The 17,280-nt window shown below is 37.0% G+C and overlaps 1 protein-coding gene and 1 pseudogene across 2 annotated transcripts in view; one reads left to right on the top strand and one right to left on the bottom strand.

The window, feature by feature from the left end:
• LOC105048932 (probable inactive ATP-dependent zinc metalloprotease FTSHI 5, chloroplastic) overlaps window positions 1-17,280 on the bottom strand; it is a 72,419-nt gene that overhangs the window by 28,460 nt on the left and 26,679 nt on the right. Inside the window, exon 12 of one of the 2 annotated variants that reach the window (XM_010928433.4) lies at window positions 10,509-10,691. The exons of the other annotated variant lie outside the window; for it this stretch is intronic. Within the exon in view, the coding sequence (XP_010926735.1) occupies window positions 10,509-10,691 (183 nt within the window). The remainder of the gene's footprint in view (window positions 1-10,508; window positions 10,692-17,280) is intronic. 2 annotated transcript variants of the gene reach the window in all.
• LOC140859476 (uncharacterized) lies at window positions 4,086-7,499 on the top strand (annotated as a pseudogene).

Raw genomic sequence — 17,280 nt, 5'->3', positions numbered from 1 at the left:
CTAACAATCATTAAAAAAAATTATAAAAGCACAAAGTTAGGAAAAACATATGTACAGATATATAGATATATAGACACACATACATATACGCACATATATATCTCAAAAGACTTTGACAGCAGCTTAACCTAATATATATCACAGTGACTGAGTGGGCTGGTACATGGGTAGATCCAAGCAACTAGTTATGAAACTTTAATCCAATATACAAATTCCCCATGCCAACAAACAACAAAAACAAAAAATAAAAGGAAAACTATAGTTTCTCTCCATTTGACCAGATAAATATGCTCATTACTACATAACACAAGAAGCAGGACGAGGTCCACCTATTTTGTAAATTACAGGCATAGCCATACTGTTATTTTGGTTATACTAAAAATTGAGATACAGATAAAAGGAATTCAAGAAAACACCATTTGATCTAAAAAAAGGCAGTTGGTGTAATTAGATTTACATTATTTCATGTTGTTTGATTCCAAATAAAACAAAATGAGTTGAAAAGTATATGGTCCATTGAATTAGGATCTCAAGTTTGGATGTGAAATAAATTTGTGATTCTACATGATTTAGCCTAAAACACAAGTAATCTATGTTATATAGAAGGTATTTTGTGTTTCATAAATTCTTGTTGGATTCCTCGGTCACATTGACCATATGATGGTGGTCAGAACCTAAACTAGTCCAACATTTAGGCCATGCTAGTTGGGTGCTTGCAAGTATAAATGAGACAGATGTACAGTCAGATCTGAAGTGACCCTGTAGTACAATTAAAGTCACTCGCTGATAAAGAGCTGGTATGGTGAATCTACCAGGCTTATGTGGAATGATACACAATCCTGTAAAATGATCCATAGCTGCGATGCTACAATACATTTCTTTGTTCAATTTCCTTAAGACACAGGTCGATTTCAACTACTTTTTTAAATTATAAAGCTGTATAGAAATCTAGGATCACAAGATATCCTACATATCTAAGGTACTTTTTGACAATTGCATTGCATAAGTTCTTACAAGGTTTTAAATCACATGGGACAGAGGTGTCTCGGCATCTCCATAGAACAGGATGCCCTAATGTCCCATCCTGTCCCGACAACTGTTCCGGTCCTGCATCTCGATGAATATCCTCCTTTTCTCTCTCCTTCTTCTTTCATTTCTTTTTTTCTTTTCTTCCTTTTTTTCTTGTTTTTCTTCTATCTTCCTTTCTTTTCTTTTCTTTCTGTTTCATTTTCTTATCCCTTCCTTTCTTTTTTTCCTTTTTCTTGTTCTCTCTCTTTCCTTTCTTTTTCTTTTTTATTTTTCTTCTTCTTCTTTCCTTTCACTTTTTTCCTTTCTTCATATTCCTTTCTTTCTTCTCTCTTTCTTCTTCTCTCCCTGCATGGATGGGTTTCGAAGTCCGACCCCATCTTGATCTCATTTTCTCATAGGAACGAGATAGAATGGCCGGGATGCCTTCCATCCCACTGGGACATAAATCTTTGAGTTCTTAAGTATTTTCACATGCAATGATATTCCTATGCCATTGCATAATCTCAAAATTCATAATAAAAAACTAAAGGGGACAAGTAACTATCTAAAAATTATCAACAAATTGTAGGTGTCATATGCATGTAGCTGCTACATTGAGAAGCTCATGTATGGGTAACAATATTTAAAGCTTTATGATTAAGGGATACATTGATTTTTTAATTTGGTGTAAAATTATGACATTTTCTTAGTTGCGAGTCCAGTCTATATATCAAAACTTCCAACACTGAATGAAGGGGAAAGGGGACCAAAAATAATTTCAGTCATGGGGAAGAGCCAGAATAAACAGGGTTGTTCGCAATGAACTACACAGATTGATAATAAGGAAGGCACAAACTAATACTGCTTTATGTCATACACAAGTAAATATTATCTAATAGACATCAATAGAAGCAACATACACGACAATATAGGGCCAATTCAGATGATACAAAAGTACAGTATAGACTCGTGTTGTGCTGATAACCAACAGGCACAAATTATATATTAGATAAAAAGACAGATATATGGACAACTCAGATCAAACTAAAGTATACAGTCTTGTGATGTGCTGATAACCAACTAGCATAAATTATATAATAAATAAAATACATTTGGCATGCATTTTAATCATTGCTTGTACTAGTGCATAAATAAGACTAATGTTTGTCGGTTATCTTAACTAAGCAATAAGGTTAATGAGTAGAAAATGACAGACCTATGTCCAATGCAAAGATCCTGCACGGTGGACGCCTAGCAGACAGATTAAAATTACGATTTAATTTGAAATTCTGAAGTACAAGACAGTCTTTAGAGTTTAATTTAGTGAAACTAATTTGCCTAAACTTGAACCAAGGTACCTTTTCCTGGTGGATTGCAATAACTTCCATTTGTTAAAAAAGCAATCAGAGTTATACATGAGCTTGAAGTAGCTAGATCTTACATAAATCTTCTTGAAGATTTTAACTTACTAAAGGAGTTCATTCTCCAGCTATTCTAGCATGGAATCCATTACGCCAAGCATAATTGGCGGAACCATCCCGAACCGTCTAGTTCATGGAGTGCCGAACTATACCAGCAACAGATCGGGATGGTTCCAACCAAGGTTCGCCGTATTGGGCCGAACCGCCCGGTATAGAGCATACCGAACCGGATCGACGTTCGGCCAATGTTTTCGAAAACCACCTCCGAACCGCATCGAACTGGATGGTTCGGCACGATTCGGCTCTATACCACCCAAAATCGGGTGATATGGATCGGGTCGGTTCAATGTTCGTGAACCGAACCGTACCGACATCCTTCACGTGAAAAGTGGGGGGCGGAGTGAGGGGGAGTGGGGTGGGGCCTAGGCTGTCTTTTAGTGACAGCCCAGGTGGGTTGTCTTCTCTGAGAGACTCGAGAGCTCTCAGAGAACTCCCGAGCTCATCTAAGACTCAACGAGACGCCAAAAAAATAAGAAAAAGAGAACAATTCCGTCAAATTGCAGCACTAATTCGAGGAGATGCTAATTTTTGATCGAAAGTAAGATAATGTATTATTCTTTTAGTAAATATTTTATTTTTTATATTTTTGTTGTTAAAAAAAGGATAAGAACGAAAAAATATGAAAATAAGAGAAAATCATGCCAAAATTTTGTGATTTTGGTATGATTTGATCATATGTGATAAATCTTTGGAAGATCTACATGATGACACTAAAATCGTTGATTTTCATTAATTATATATTTTTAAATATTTATATATATATTTATCTGTAAAAAAATAAATTCAAAAAAATAAAAAATCAGAATTTCAGAATCATGTTTAGAATGATTCAAGCTACTTAAATCTAACCTCAATTTTTTAAAAAAATTTTTGAAATTAAAAAATATTTTTATAATTATTTAAATAATAAAAAAATATTATCAAATAAAAAATATGTAAAAATAATGTTATATTTTACTTAATTCAAAAATATTATTTGAAGCATATAACATAGTTTTTTGAATTCATAAGTTTTAAAATTATTATTAAATTTTTTTTGAATTTATATATAATATTTTTTAATAATTATTAAACTACCGTATTTTGTTATACTTGCAGATATTTGTCAGAAAAAAAATTTAAAGCATGATATTCGTTGATTTTAATTAATTACATATATTTTTTAATATATATTTACTCAAAAAATTATTAAAAAATAAAATTAAAAAAATAAAAAATCAGAGTTTCAGAATCATGTTTAAAATGATTCAAGCAATCAAGCTACTTGAATCTAACCTCGATTTTTTTTGAAATTTTTGAAATTAATTTTTTTTGTAATTATTTAAATAATAAAAAATATTATCAAATAAAAAATATGTAAAATTAGTATTATATTACAGTTAATTCAAAAATATTATTTGAAGCATATAACATATTTTTTAAATTTATAAGTTTTTAATTTATATATAATATTTTTTAATAATTATTAAACTGTCGTATTTTGTTATACTTGCAGAAATGAGTAAGAAGAAAGATTCAGAGCGTGACATTAGCTGAAATCATGACGAGATGCTCTCGACTCGACATTATTGGAGATGCAAATGATGCAACACAGAGTTCAAAAGAGAAGGGATGACTAGGTTGAAGCAGCACCTGACTGATGGTTATCCTGATGTGTCCATGTATCGAAAATGCCCACAGGAGGTCCGACAGTTGATGAAAAAGTACTTTGCTGATTCGAAAGCAGTAAAAAAAAGACAGCAGAAAAGGATGGAAGTGGACCGTCGAACTGCAGAGCCACCTTATCACTCTAGAGAGTTAGAGAAGGCTTCCGCTCCAAATGATGAGGACATACAGATTGAGACTGCCATTCAGACGAGCTTGACTGATCAATACCGACAGGAGGAGATGGTCCGATATAGAGAGCGATTTGGACCATCATACTACGAATCGGGGTCTGGATCAGCGACCGATGGAGGAGAATTTGAGTTCAGGAGGACTACCTCAGTCAGAAAGCTTGGTGGTAGAGGAAGCAGACACAGCATGTCATCTTTGTTGGAAACTTTTAGCAGTAGGAGGTCCTCCAGAGATATTCCAGCAGGAGCCACCATCCATGATTTGAATCCACATATTTTTTCCAGCAAGGATTCAAAGCAGCAGAGGATTGACACTATGATGAAAAAAGATCAGAAGAAGGATATATGGCGAACTATTGGATCATGATTTTATTTCAACCATATTCCAGTAAATGTAGCAGACAATCCTTACTATTAATCTGCCATTTCAGCCATAGAGGCTGTCGGCCAAGGTGTAGATCCGTCAGGATCTAAGAACATCTATGGTCAGCTTTTTGACAGTAACAAAGAAGATCTGCAAAGATGGATTGCTTCTTATAAGAATAAATGACCTACATACGGACTGACAGTGATGTATGATGGTTGGACCGATCCTATTGGATGGAGCATCATTAATTTTTTGACATACTATGATGAAAAAATATTTTTTTATAAATCAATTGATACTTCAGATAAGATGCACGATGCCACATATATCTTTGGTCTGATGGAGGAGGTGATTGATTCAGTGGGTGAGCAGTATGTCGTGCAGGTCATCACAGATAATGGACCACAATATAAAACTGCCAGAGAGTTGCTGATTGAGCAGCGACCGCAGATATACTGGACCCCATGTGCTACACATTACATTGATCTTATATTGATGAATATGGCGAAGATTCATAGAGTGCAGCAGGTAGTGAAGATTGCCCAGACTATTACTAAATTCATCTATAATCACACATGGATTCTTTCATTGATGCGGACGTATACTGGGAGGGAGATCTTAAGATCGGGTATCTACGATTTGCTACCAACTACATAGCACTTGATAGTCTTTTTCAGAAGAAAGCAGCCTTATGTCAAATGTTTGTCAGTGCCGAGTGGCAGGAGAGCAGATATGCGAGGGCCGACACTGATAAAAGTCATGTGGAGAATTTGATGATGAGTCAGTCATTCTGACAGCGGGCTGAGAAGGTAGTGAAGGCTATTAAATCATTATATGAGGTGCTTCACGTCGTGGATAGTAAAAGATACCCCTAGATGGACTTCTTATATTACATGATGGAGAGGACAAAGAAACAGATCGGTGAGAATGATCCGAAGCATGCTCAAAAATTCATTAACATCATTGAGCACCGTTGGAACTATCAGATAGATAGAGATTTGTATCTAGTCGGTAAGCACGGATTCAAAAATATTTTAAAATATTTTTTTCTTATGCTTGTAAAAGTGTACTTAATCAATTATAAAATTTATCTGCAGCTTATTATTTGAATCCAAGATTCCAGTATACCATTCCTAGGATAGATATGGATAACGAGCTTCTTGCTGTTCTTCGTAATGTAATATATAAGATGGTGCTCAATCCAGAAATCGCATCGTTGTGTCTGCAAGAGATATGCTAGTTTAAAACAAATGTGATTATTCAACTGAATTCGATCTGTACTCAACAATATATTTATAAATTTAATAAATATATTTTTTTACAGACGAAACAATTTAAAGAGGGATCAGATAACTTTGGAGTTCCATCAGCTGCCGTAAGCAAAAAACAGATGAATCCAGATAAAGTACTTATCAATAATGAGCAGCATGGATTGATATGTAATTTTGCTTAATAATATCATAAAATTGGATATGTAATTTTGCTTTTGCAGCTAAATGATGGATTCATTTTGGAATGTCTGCAGAATATTTGAGAGATGTGACTGTCCGTATTCTTTTCCAGACGGTCTCTACTAGTGGCTGTGAGCGCAATTGATCGACTTTCACCCTTATCCACAGCAAACAGAGAATCATCTGACAAAAAAACACCTCAGTGATCTTATATATGTTCATTACAATCTGAGATTTAGGCTAAAATACATTCAGGAAGAAGTACAACTGAAGTCACTGATCCGACACTAGATTATACTGACGAAGATGACGATCCGATCATCGGATGGCTTGCAGATCAGCAACAGGAGCCAGAGCTTGATGAGGCGGGGTCCCCTCCACGACCAGCCAGTGTGGTAGCTAGGGAGATCAGGGTAGATCCAAGATAATGGACAGAAAGAAATATTCCACATAAAGTTCCAGCTGATCAGCCACAGTCTGAGGGGACATGAGACTCATTCATCATATGACTCGATGTCCGATACATCCTCATAGAGGTTCGAGCGACAGATGTTTAGACGAGGTCGGCAGTCAGCAAGAAGACATCCATCCTCCTAATCACAGAAAACTCAGTCACAGAAAGACACAAAGGGGAGAAAAGAAAAGACAGTTGCACGTGCACCACTCTCGAGAGTACAGGAGCTATCTGGCTCAGATTCGGAGATCAGAGAGAGTGATGATGATACTGGTAATAGTAATCATGGATCTGATGATCAGGGAGAAACTGGAGGACAGGAGACTACTGCTTATGAGACAGCCGCAGGATGATATTCGATTCATTGGTGAGTTTCAGTTTATACATACCACATAAGATAGGTACCATGGTGGACGAGTCGGTAGAGATCGTGGGAAGCCGATTTCATATAGACGACGGGCTCCTAGAGGTCGTCCAGCACACGATGCAGCTGCAGACGATCTTGCACATGGAGTAGGATCCATGGATGTATCTGGATCATCCTCGCATTATGGATCTTATTATCCGTAGCCACCTTATGATCCATATGAATATGGTGCATCCGAGATATCGTCTTCTAGTGGTTACTATCTTATGCAGCATGGAGCATCTTACGGATCAAATTTTGCTACCGACATATTCAGATGGGCTCCTCCACAGCCATACCATCATTCCAAGGATACTTCTCAGAGCCAGAGTTTGAGTGAAAGATCTGAGATATCTCACAATCCAGAGAGAATGCCTTATGGGATGAATATTCAAGAGTACAGTGCATCTTGGTTAGAGGGTTGGACTGATGTTCTTCCAGATTATGCTAATGATCCAGATATCTACAAGCATCACAGACACTCGATAAGATATTAAATACAGAGTAGATTTTGAGGTTAGTACATCATTTTTTGTGCTTTGTACTTTAAAAATTTAGATATATTTTAATGCACATTTATATATATATTTTTTAATTTTAGGATGATATAGTTGTAATATAATGTAAATAAATATATATTTAAAATTTTGGATCAAGAATCCCTTTATTGCTACCGAACTCAAAAATTGAACCCAAATATGTCAATAATATACAATATAATATAATTTTGGAGTTGTATTTATGAATTAATAACTTGAACACCCAAGAAAAATGAAACAAAAAAAAAATTGTACCGATATCGAACCGGTACGCCGAAGCGTACCGTGTGTCGGTACGATACGGTATCAGTACGGTATGGGTGGACCGGTATGAGGTTTGATACCGGTACAGTGGACCTTGATTCCAACTTTCAAAACAAGACACCGACGAGGACAGGAGGAGAGAGAAGGAAAGAGAGGAAGAGAGAAGGAGAGAGGAGAGGGAAGGAGAGGGAGGAGAAAGCCTCCGGAGAGCCAGAGGGTCGTCGAGGCCATCATTGCCGCTGTCGAGATGGCAGATATCCGAATCCACCGAAATAGGGACTTCAGCTCCTATTTCATTTTTTTTTATCAGGTGCAGTCAGCTTTTTTTTGTGCGATTTTGGGTGAAATTAAAAAACAAAAAGGGGACTGAAGCCATCGTTTCGATCAATTCAGACATCCATCACCTCGATAGCAGTGCTGGTGGCCTCAGCGGCCTTCGAATGCCATCTCTCCCTCTCCCTCTCCTTCTCTCTTTCCTTCTCCCTCTCCCCCTCTCTGCTATGTTGATTTGGGCTAGGCATGGAATGGCATAGGGGCATACCGAACCGTGCTGCTGGTCAACCAGAATGGATCTTGGTACTGGCACAGCCAAACTTGATACCAAGTTAAGAACAGTATCAACCTCTTCAATATGGAATGGTTTGCTCGAAAGAGATTATAGTGGGGCTTTATGATGAACATACAGCCACGTATAACAAGCCATTAGGAAAAAAAAAAAAAACAGAAACTTTCAATTTTGTTAACCTAATAGCAGATTCCAAGAGCTTGTATATTTTCTACTTCATCATATGATGTCCATTGATCAAAGGAACATAACCCTAGGTTCAGCTTTCGCTATAGAAATGTAGACATCACATAATGAACACGATATGGCCTAAGCACTACTCAAGTCTAGACAGGATGAATATTTCTATGCAAGACTAGTTACTAAACAAGTTGCAGCAAATTTAAAATTTGAACCAATTTGTCCTTTGATATTAGAGAAAATCCATAAAAACAGACCATATAAAGAAACAAATCAAGAGGTTCACCATTTTACAGTAGGAGAACAACATCATGTTGACCATTACAGATTACTATGAATGACACTCACAAAATCACTTTTGTTTTATTTATTGGTTGCTCTGCAAACACTAGACATGAATAATATTTCACTATTATATTTAATGCTTAGTTATATCTGCACCTGATAAGCTCACCTAAATAACAAATCCAAAATACTGTTAAAAAGTAAAAACAAATACTTCAATATAAGGGCTAACAAGTAGCAATGAAATATGGGTACAAGATAGGTTCGCACAAATTGTGGCATGGAAAAAAAAAAGTCACTTGCATTGTAGCTCTTTAGAGTTGAATTCTTATCTTTAACGTATAAATTTTAAGATGGTGTCCCGTGACCATGTGATCATAAGGAAGCATATCAAATCAGGGATGGATACTTAGATAATTGTCAACTTGTGATTTTATATTGTAATAAAGTTATAAAACATTAACATTTATGGTTAGCTACCATGCTAATAACTTGATGACTGTAAATGGACACTGCAATAAGCAAAGTTTAGTGGTGGTTTAACAACACATCTCCAAGCAAGGATTGCCGTACCGGATTGAACCGTCTGGTACGGGGCATGCCGAACCGTCCTGGCGGAGAATCGAGACGGTTCCGGCATGCAAAATGGCACATGCCGGTGCCAGAGAAGAAAAAGAGAAATAGAGAGAGAAATAGAGAGAGGGAGGGAGGAAGAAAAAGAGGGAAGGGAATCTGCCAGAGGGGCCGCCAGAGGGCAGCCGTGGCCGTCAGGCGGCGGAAAGGGCTCCCGCAGCTCTGCGCGGGGAACAGGGGCGATCCGCCCCTGTTTCTCGGGGTTTTTTTTAAAAAAGCCTTTTCAAAGTGAAGTTGGCATGGGTTTTGCCGGCTTCACTTAAGTGAAGCCAGCAAGGGTTTTGCCGACTTCACTTTGAAAAGGCTTTTTTAAAAAAAAGCCCCGAGAAACAGGGGCGGATCGCCTCTGTTCCCCGCGCGGAGCCGCGGGAGCCCTTTTCGCTGTCCGACGGTCACGGCTGCCCTCCGACGGATTCTCCTCTCTTTTTCTTCCTCCCTCTCTCTCTCTATTTCTCTCTCTCTCTCTTTTTCTTCCTCGGTTCGTCCGTGTTTTCCTTCGTCGGTTCGCCTCAGTTCGGAACGGAACAGAGGCGTGCCGTATCGTACCGCCGGCCGACCGATCCAGCCACCGGTATCGGTTCCGCCAACCTTGTCTCCAAGACTCCAATAACCAAAATAAAGCAGGAAATGAAGAATCTACCATGCATAGGAAAAATTGCTATAGTCAGACATGTACAGTCTACTTAATATCACATATAATAGAAGACAAGGATTCAAGTCCCAGCGAGATGTCCCGTGGGACACCGGAATGGGATACCATCCTATGTGTCAGGATGGAACTATCCCGCTAGCGTCCCAATGCCCCGATCACGATGTCTTGGGATATCTTCTATCCTAAGTGTCGGGATAAGGCGGGACGGCAGCGCATCCCATTCTATGAAAAAATCAGGACAGCCCCATCTCATGGGATTTAAAACCTTGATAGAAGGTAAGCAATAATATGAAATAGAATTGTAAATACCGGAAATATAAAGACTAATAGTCTAATAAAATTTATACATCTAATGAAAATACAATAATATTCTAGTATTGTAGCTTACATCAAGCGGGGGGCTCAAAAGTTCAATCCCATTGCTTATCTGACCATAAGGTTCCATTAGATCAACGACTGATCGTATATCTTCCCTTGTTAGTGTCAATCCAAGATGATTAACCAGACTTTTGCTTATCCTCTTAATAGGTTTGGTTCGTCTCAACCATTTAGGAATAGTATTACCCAAAGTCTGCAAGAGAAATCACAGAGGAATGATGAGTCATATAAAAGATGTGATCTAGAGTACAATCATGCAAACCTCATAGTCAAATAAGATGACAATGTGACCAAAATTAAAAATAATAAATAAGAATATATTCAGAACTAAATATGATCCCAAAGAACAGGTTCTACATAAATAGCTTCAATTACATGCATATAAGACAGCAGTTTATACCAAAATCAACCATAGGCGCACATATTGCTGGCAGAAACAGCAAATTATTTGTAGAACCTTTTCCTTCACCAATAGAAAAGGATGTGATAGGTATTGCCACAGCACTTTTGTACTTTAAAAAAAATATGTACGGATGTGTGTAATATTGAAATATAAACCTTCTATGAATGTGCTAAGTGCTGAATAATACTGAAACTGTGCTGTGCCTTGGAGAATAATTTATCAGACTTTTGGATTTAACAATGTTTGTCAAAATAAAATTTTTAAAAACTCAAGATTTAAGAAATAGACTAGCATTTCAAAGTTAAAATTTTGACCCAATGCTAAAAGTCTATAGTTTGCAATAAAACTGAGAAACCAACTTTCAATTCTTAAGGAATTTGAGTGCTTGAGTATTTTTATTGAACTTGCGGGGGGGGGGGGGGGGGGGGGGGATGTGTGCTGGATGAGGGGGAAGGTACTTCCTTATTTATATATGACATCTTAGGTAAACGTAAATAGACATGAAAATAAAATGAAAACAAGGACATTCATTCGACTTAAATAAGAGTTGTTTTGGCACTTTTAGCAGCTAAGGGACTGTTCGGTGTTGCTTCTCTATAAAAAGAAAAACTAGAAGCTTGGTTTTCTAACTTCTCTTAGGAGTGCTCTATTCAAATTTTCTTCAGGTAGAATCACTTGTCAGAGAATGTTACTAAACAATTATTTTGCTAGGAAGTTCTTTTTGCTTTAAAAGTCACAAAAGCAATTTTTAAGAGATACAGGATGCACCTTAAGTCCTCACCTGCATGACTTCCTGACCCCAACTAACACATTTACTTGACCAAAGGCCCAACCTACTTAGGTAACGAACATAAGTAGGTGAGTTGTCTAGGGCCCCAGTACTTGCCTATAAATAAAGCCAAAGGAAAGGAGGATCGGCTAAGGAAGAGGAATGAACAGGCAAGAGAGTGGGAAGAGGAAGAAAAACCTAGACAAGAGGTTAAGGATTTTACTGGATATATAAGGTAAGTAACTTAATTTTTTTTGGAATTAAGGTGATGGTTTTGAGTCTTTGAGCTCCTTTCAAGTTCACGTGTGTCCCAACCAATGTTACCTCGTTTGCAGTTGGCTCAATATGGGTTTAGATTTGTTATTTGTGATTTGCTGGCTACTAATGAACCCAATATGATAGGGGTAGGATTAGAAAATTATATTTTAAAATTCTAATGTATATCCAATTATGAATCAATTTTGAATGGAATGGTAGCTAGCGGAATTTGACATAGTTATAAAAATTTGAGTGAAGGGAAAAAAGCAAAATCATGCAGCCAATAATCAATAATGTATTAAAAATAAGTTATTTGGATTAAGTATATGCAACCATTAATTTTTACGTAGGACTTGCATAGTTTGTCACGTAACTTTTTGTTTGACATTATAGGAAGTTCTCTTCCCTGTTTCCACGTTTCTGATTGACCAAAAGCTTCCACAATAGTCCAGCTTTGGCTGGCTTCCTTATTGTTTTGATTCCCCTCCCATTTGTAGTCTCAAATAACTCAAACTCCAGAACTCTAATAACTCAATTATCCATCAGAATTCCCTACCTTCTGGATCACAGTAAATCGTATTGCTAGTTGGTTCAAAAAGTACTAATGTGCAAGATGTTTGTAAACCAAACAATTGAGGTAAACCTGGTTTCATCATCAAATCAATTTTCAGATTCTAAGGTTTCCTAGATAAAATTCATCTATCACCTCTTGATTCAAGTTAGATTTTATGCTTGTTAACCTCATATTCAAAGCCCTCTAAACCAAGATATCTCTTTGAAACCCTAAAATTCAGCAACTTATGAAAGCCCTTTAGAAGGACCTTTGAACCCAAGTTCTCTTTGGCCTATGAAGCTTATAGATAAAGATTGCTTTCGTACATCTTCAAATTAAGTATATATCAGAAAACCTAGAACACTAGTGAACTCAAATGTTCCTTTGGATTTTTGGATCAATAATTTGTTCTGGATTTTAAAGGTGTCCTTCATTTTTAAATCTACGAATAATACTTACTTGCTACTCCTTGGAAAAATATTGATACTTGCTAATATGAAATTACAGTTGAGTCCTCCAATTGATGTTTTGAGCTCATTCGTGTGAATATGGAATCATGAATATGTTTCTTTGCTCTTTGGTTATGAAAACATCTGAGCTTCAATTTGAAACTTTCAAATATATCTTCCATATTATGTTTGCGAAATCCTTTTCAAAATTGAGAACTAATATCATACATGAAAGATATATATATATACATACATACATATATATATATATATATATATATATATATATATATATATATATATATATATATGAGGACCCCTTAGTGGCTAGCATTTTGGCACCCATTTTAATTACTGAAGGGATCTCTTTGGACACCTGGCTAGGTGCTATGTGGCCTCATTCAAAAGATGAGGATTTATGTTGACCTTTGGCCAGGTCATATATGTGGACCTTGAGGATGCTCATCCTGTTTACTGGTTCTCCTGTGAGGATTATGTGGCCTCACCAGTTCACTGGTGAGGATTTTATGTAGCCTCATCTGCAACAACAGGGAGGACCTCAAGTGTAAAATTTTAAAATATATCTGTGCTGCTAAGCAAGTGTGAGATATGTGAATAAATTAAGACCTTCCTTCCATGCTTTTTGATCACTTCCTAGTACATGAAAATGGCATTAGCAACTTTTGAGTCAAATATATCGAATAGTGACCCTACCAATAGCATTAGCGTGACAATGTTTTAATGCAAAGTGATGATAAATGACTTTAATTTGTAGAAGTCTAATAACTTAGTGAGTATGCTAACTTGCTGCATTAGCAAAGGATCAGTAATTCAGCATCAGATATAGGAGAACCAGCCAATGGAAGCCTGTAGATTACCCAATGTGCATGGCATGGGAATTCTAATGGCTATCGGCAGCAACATTCTCAAGTGTGCTAACAAATTTTAAGATAGGTAGTTTTGAAACATTAGGTAGGATAAATGGGTCACCGGATGCGACTAGTACCCGACCAAATTTGCTCTGAACATATAACCCAAGGTTTCAAAACAAGCAAAACAGGATGGCATCACTTGTGTTGTGCAATAAAAATGGCAGACTGTACTAGAATGGACCCCAAGACACCATGGACTGGCATATAACAGCCATACTAGTCCATATCGGTTCGCACCAGTGGTCCATACCAACTTCTATCGATTGCAATTTTGCTGTTCATTTCTTAGTGATCCTGGCAGTCTTGACCATCGCAACTGGGTACCATACTAATACCCGGTACTGTTTCGGGTGATAATCCAAATGGGGTTTAGTACTAGTATTTAAAACCTTGATGTACCTGTTGAATTAGAGTTAGCCAACATATCACTAAAAGGGCTCAAAATAACCCAGTCCACCATTTGAATGAATCAGATCTGGGGCTTAAATTATAGGCATGACTTTTGTTCATGGGAGATCCAAATCAAGCTAGAAAACCCCTGGCCAGTTTGGATCAACTCTAGCCTACGGTAAAGATGGACTAACCCAAGTTGACACAATTGCAGACTATGAAGCATGGGTATAGAAATCGAATATGGATGCAATATGATAGGAAAAAGTTGATACTGCAAATGTTGAAAAGACATGAAATCATAGAGCTGGGGAGGACTATCACATACATGTGTTTTATACACACAGAAATAGCACAATTACTTAGACATTATTTATAAAAAGAATTCATAGTAAAATAAACCATACATTGCATCTTGATGTAGACCTCTTAGCCGATAAATATCTTAATTTGATAGATCGGGCCCAAAAGAGCAAGAAATCAAGCTGATTGCACCTGACCCTGTCGATTTTGACCCTACCACACTCAAATAGGCGTAACTTTCTCATCCGATATCAAAATCACTTATAAGACCCCAATTCGAAAAGTTCTTTTCGTGCTCTATGAGTCTGATGCCTCACCGTCACAGCCAGTTTTATGGTCAAATTCTATCATTTGACAGGTCAATAGGAGCCGGAGGATCCTAGATGAATTGGAAGTCCTATTTTGTTTCGGATTGTTGTTTTGTTTCGAATTGCTTCGGCATTTAGTTAGGCTTTTTTCATCTACAAATATGGCCCTTATAGCCAATGTTATAGTCAATCTATTTTCTTAGTTATTGAATCAAAACTCCAAAAGAGAGTTTTTTCTTACTTTTGTTGTTCTCTTGTTTCGTGCGTCTTCCTTCTCTCTTTTCCATCAAAGCGTGGCTTAGGCTGCATCACATCCTTTAGACATTATTGAAAGAACATATAGAAGAATTCTGCTCCATAAAATAACATCAATTTCACCATCAGTAAAATATGACTGTTTCGAGTCAGTTTAATGTAGGATGGTTATGTTTGACATGAAACACCCAAGGCAAACCAGAAAATAGGACTTAAATCATTTGTTATGTAGTTTAAGCTCATCCAATCAAAAGTATTGGGGTTTGAAAAAGTCTTGAAGAAGATATAGAGAATAATTTGACACAGGGCACTATACCAACATGACACACATAGATGAAAAGACTACTGTAAACACTTCCAACTCAAAGCTAAGATAATATTGAAAGAAAAGGTGAAGCGCACTTTGGAGTAAAAGGAGTTATCCAAAACTACATAGTCATAAATTTTTATTTTATTTAGAGTGCCACAAACTCTTGAAAACCTATTTGCAGTCTCATTATGCACCCACTTATTAAGCACTTCCTGTACTCAAAAGTTTTTTAAAAACCCTGCTTCTCTGCTCCTAGACCAAAATCAGCTATAGCACCAACTCCCAATTCAAGTAACTAAGGTCCAAAGGTTGCATTGTTGAAATTACTGGGGTTGAACAGTTCATATCGGATATAAGAACACTTGTGTAGAATTGTATCAACCAATACTGCAACATTTAGTATTGTATTAGCCAAAATGAACTGATAGTTTCTAGCATAGGCCAAAAGAGTCCAATATGAATATTGTATGAGTCATGAAATTTGTGTTGTATTATGAAGGCTGCATGCTAGCACAAATCATATACTTAAATATTGCTCCTCGATGACAGAAAAGCAAGGTCTGAAAATTCGGTTTCAATTTCAATTTCGGTTAGGCTTGTAGAGTTTCTATTTCAATGGTTTCAAAAGGTTCGCTGAAAGTTTTGGCATTGTGGCCAAAAGATCGAAAAAATTTCTAAATAATTGAAAAAAAATATAAGAAAAACAAAAAAGCCAAAAATCTATTATCTAACATCTTAGAGTATTTTGTGTAATATTGTGATAACCTGATCAAAAACAAGGGGCCACACGAATCTCAAAGAAGTAAAGAAAAACACAAAAAAAAAAAGGCTGAGTTGAAAACTCCCAAAGGGAGTCTTCTTCTCCACTGGGTCCACCATGGAATAGGACTCCTAGGGCTGCCAAAACTCTAGGAGATCCTCTATATATACCCCTCTCCCTCTCCTATGAGCCTCCACCAAAGATCATCAAGTTTTCCTCCCTCTTCCTCCTGATTTCCATTGGATCACTTTTATTGTGCCCGCCGGAAGTTGGATCCTTTTAACTCGCCGGTGTCCGGGGAGAGATGATGGGGAACAAGGCTGGAAGTGTGATGGAAAGTTTTACAAAAGGCAAGGGAAAAAAGATTCTAAGACTCATGAATATGACAATTTGGGCTTGCTTGGAGAGCTTGAGTAGTTCGATATTCAGTCCAAAGACAGTTTTATGTTTATTAGTTTATGTTTGGTCTTGTTTTTCAGTAACTTGAGTGTCAGGGGTAAATCTGAAATTTTGGTTGTCAGGGGTAAATCTGCAATTTTTATATTTGCTCGAGGTTTCCAGATTCTCCAGGTTTTCTAGAGTCATAGAATCTTTATTTTTATAAGTTATTAGTTGCTCAAACTTCCCTTTATTAGGTTTTCCTTTGGCTTGGAAGAGTCTGGACTCTAGAGTCTAGGGTTTAGTGCTTTATATATTATGTCTTGTACTGGTTTTTGGGCAGCCGAAGAAATAAAACATTTCAGAATTCAGCTTTATGCTTTTCTTGAGGGTGTGATTGCCTTCTCCTACGTGTGATTGCGTAGAACCCTAGGTGTGATTACTTAGGTTATTTCTGTCTTTTATTTGCTTGTTCTTTACCTATCAAAACAGATCTACGGTAGCCAGGGTTTTTTAAATCTCATGAGATGAGGCTGTCCCAATTTTTTTATAGAATGGGATGACCGCCATCCCACCTCGTCCCGATACTTAGAATAAAGGATGTCCCAAGACGTCCCAATCGGGACATTAGGATGCTAGCGGGATGATCCCGTCCCGACACATGGGATGATATCCCGTTCCGGTGTCCCGCGGGACATCCCACTGAGACTTGAA

Source organism: Elaeis guineensis, chromosome 7 (genome assembly GCF_000442705.2).
Source record: "Elaeis guineensis isolate ETL-2024a chromosome 7, EG11, whole genome shotgun sequence".
Classification (NCBI taxonomy): domain Eukaryota; kingdom Viridiplantae; phylum Streptophyta; class Magnoliopsida; order Arecales; family Arecaceae; genus Elaeis; species Elaeis guineensis.
This window is presented reverse-complemented; position numbering and strand designations above follow the sequence as displayed.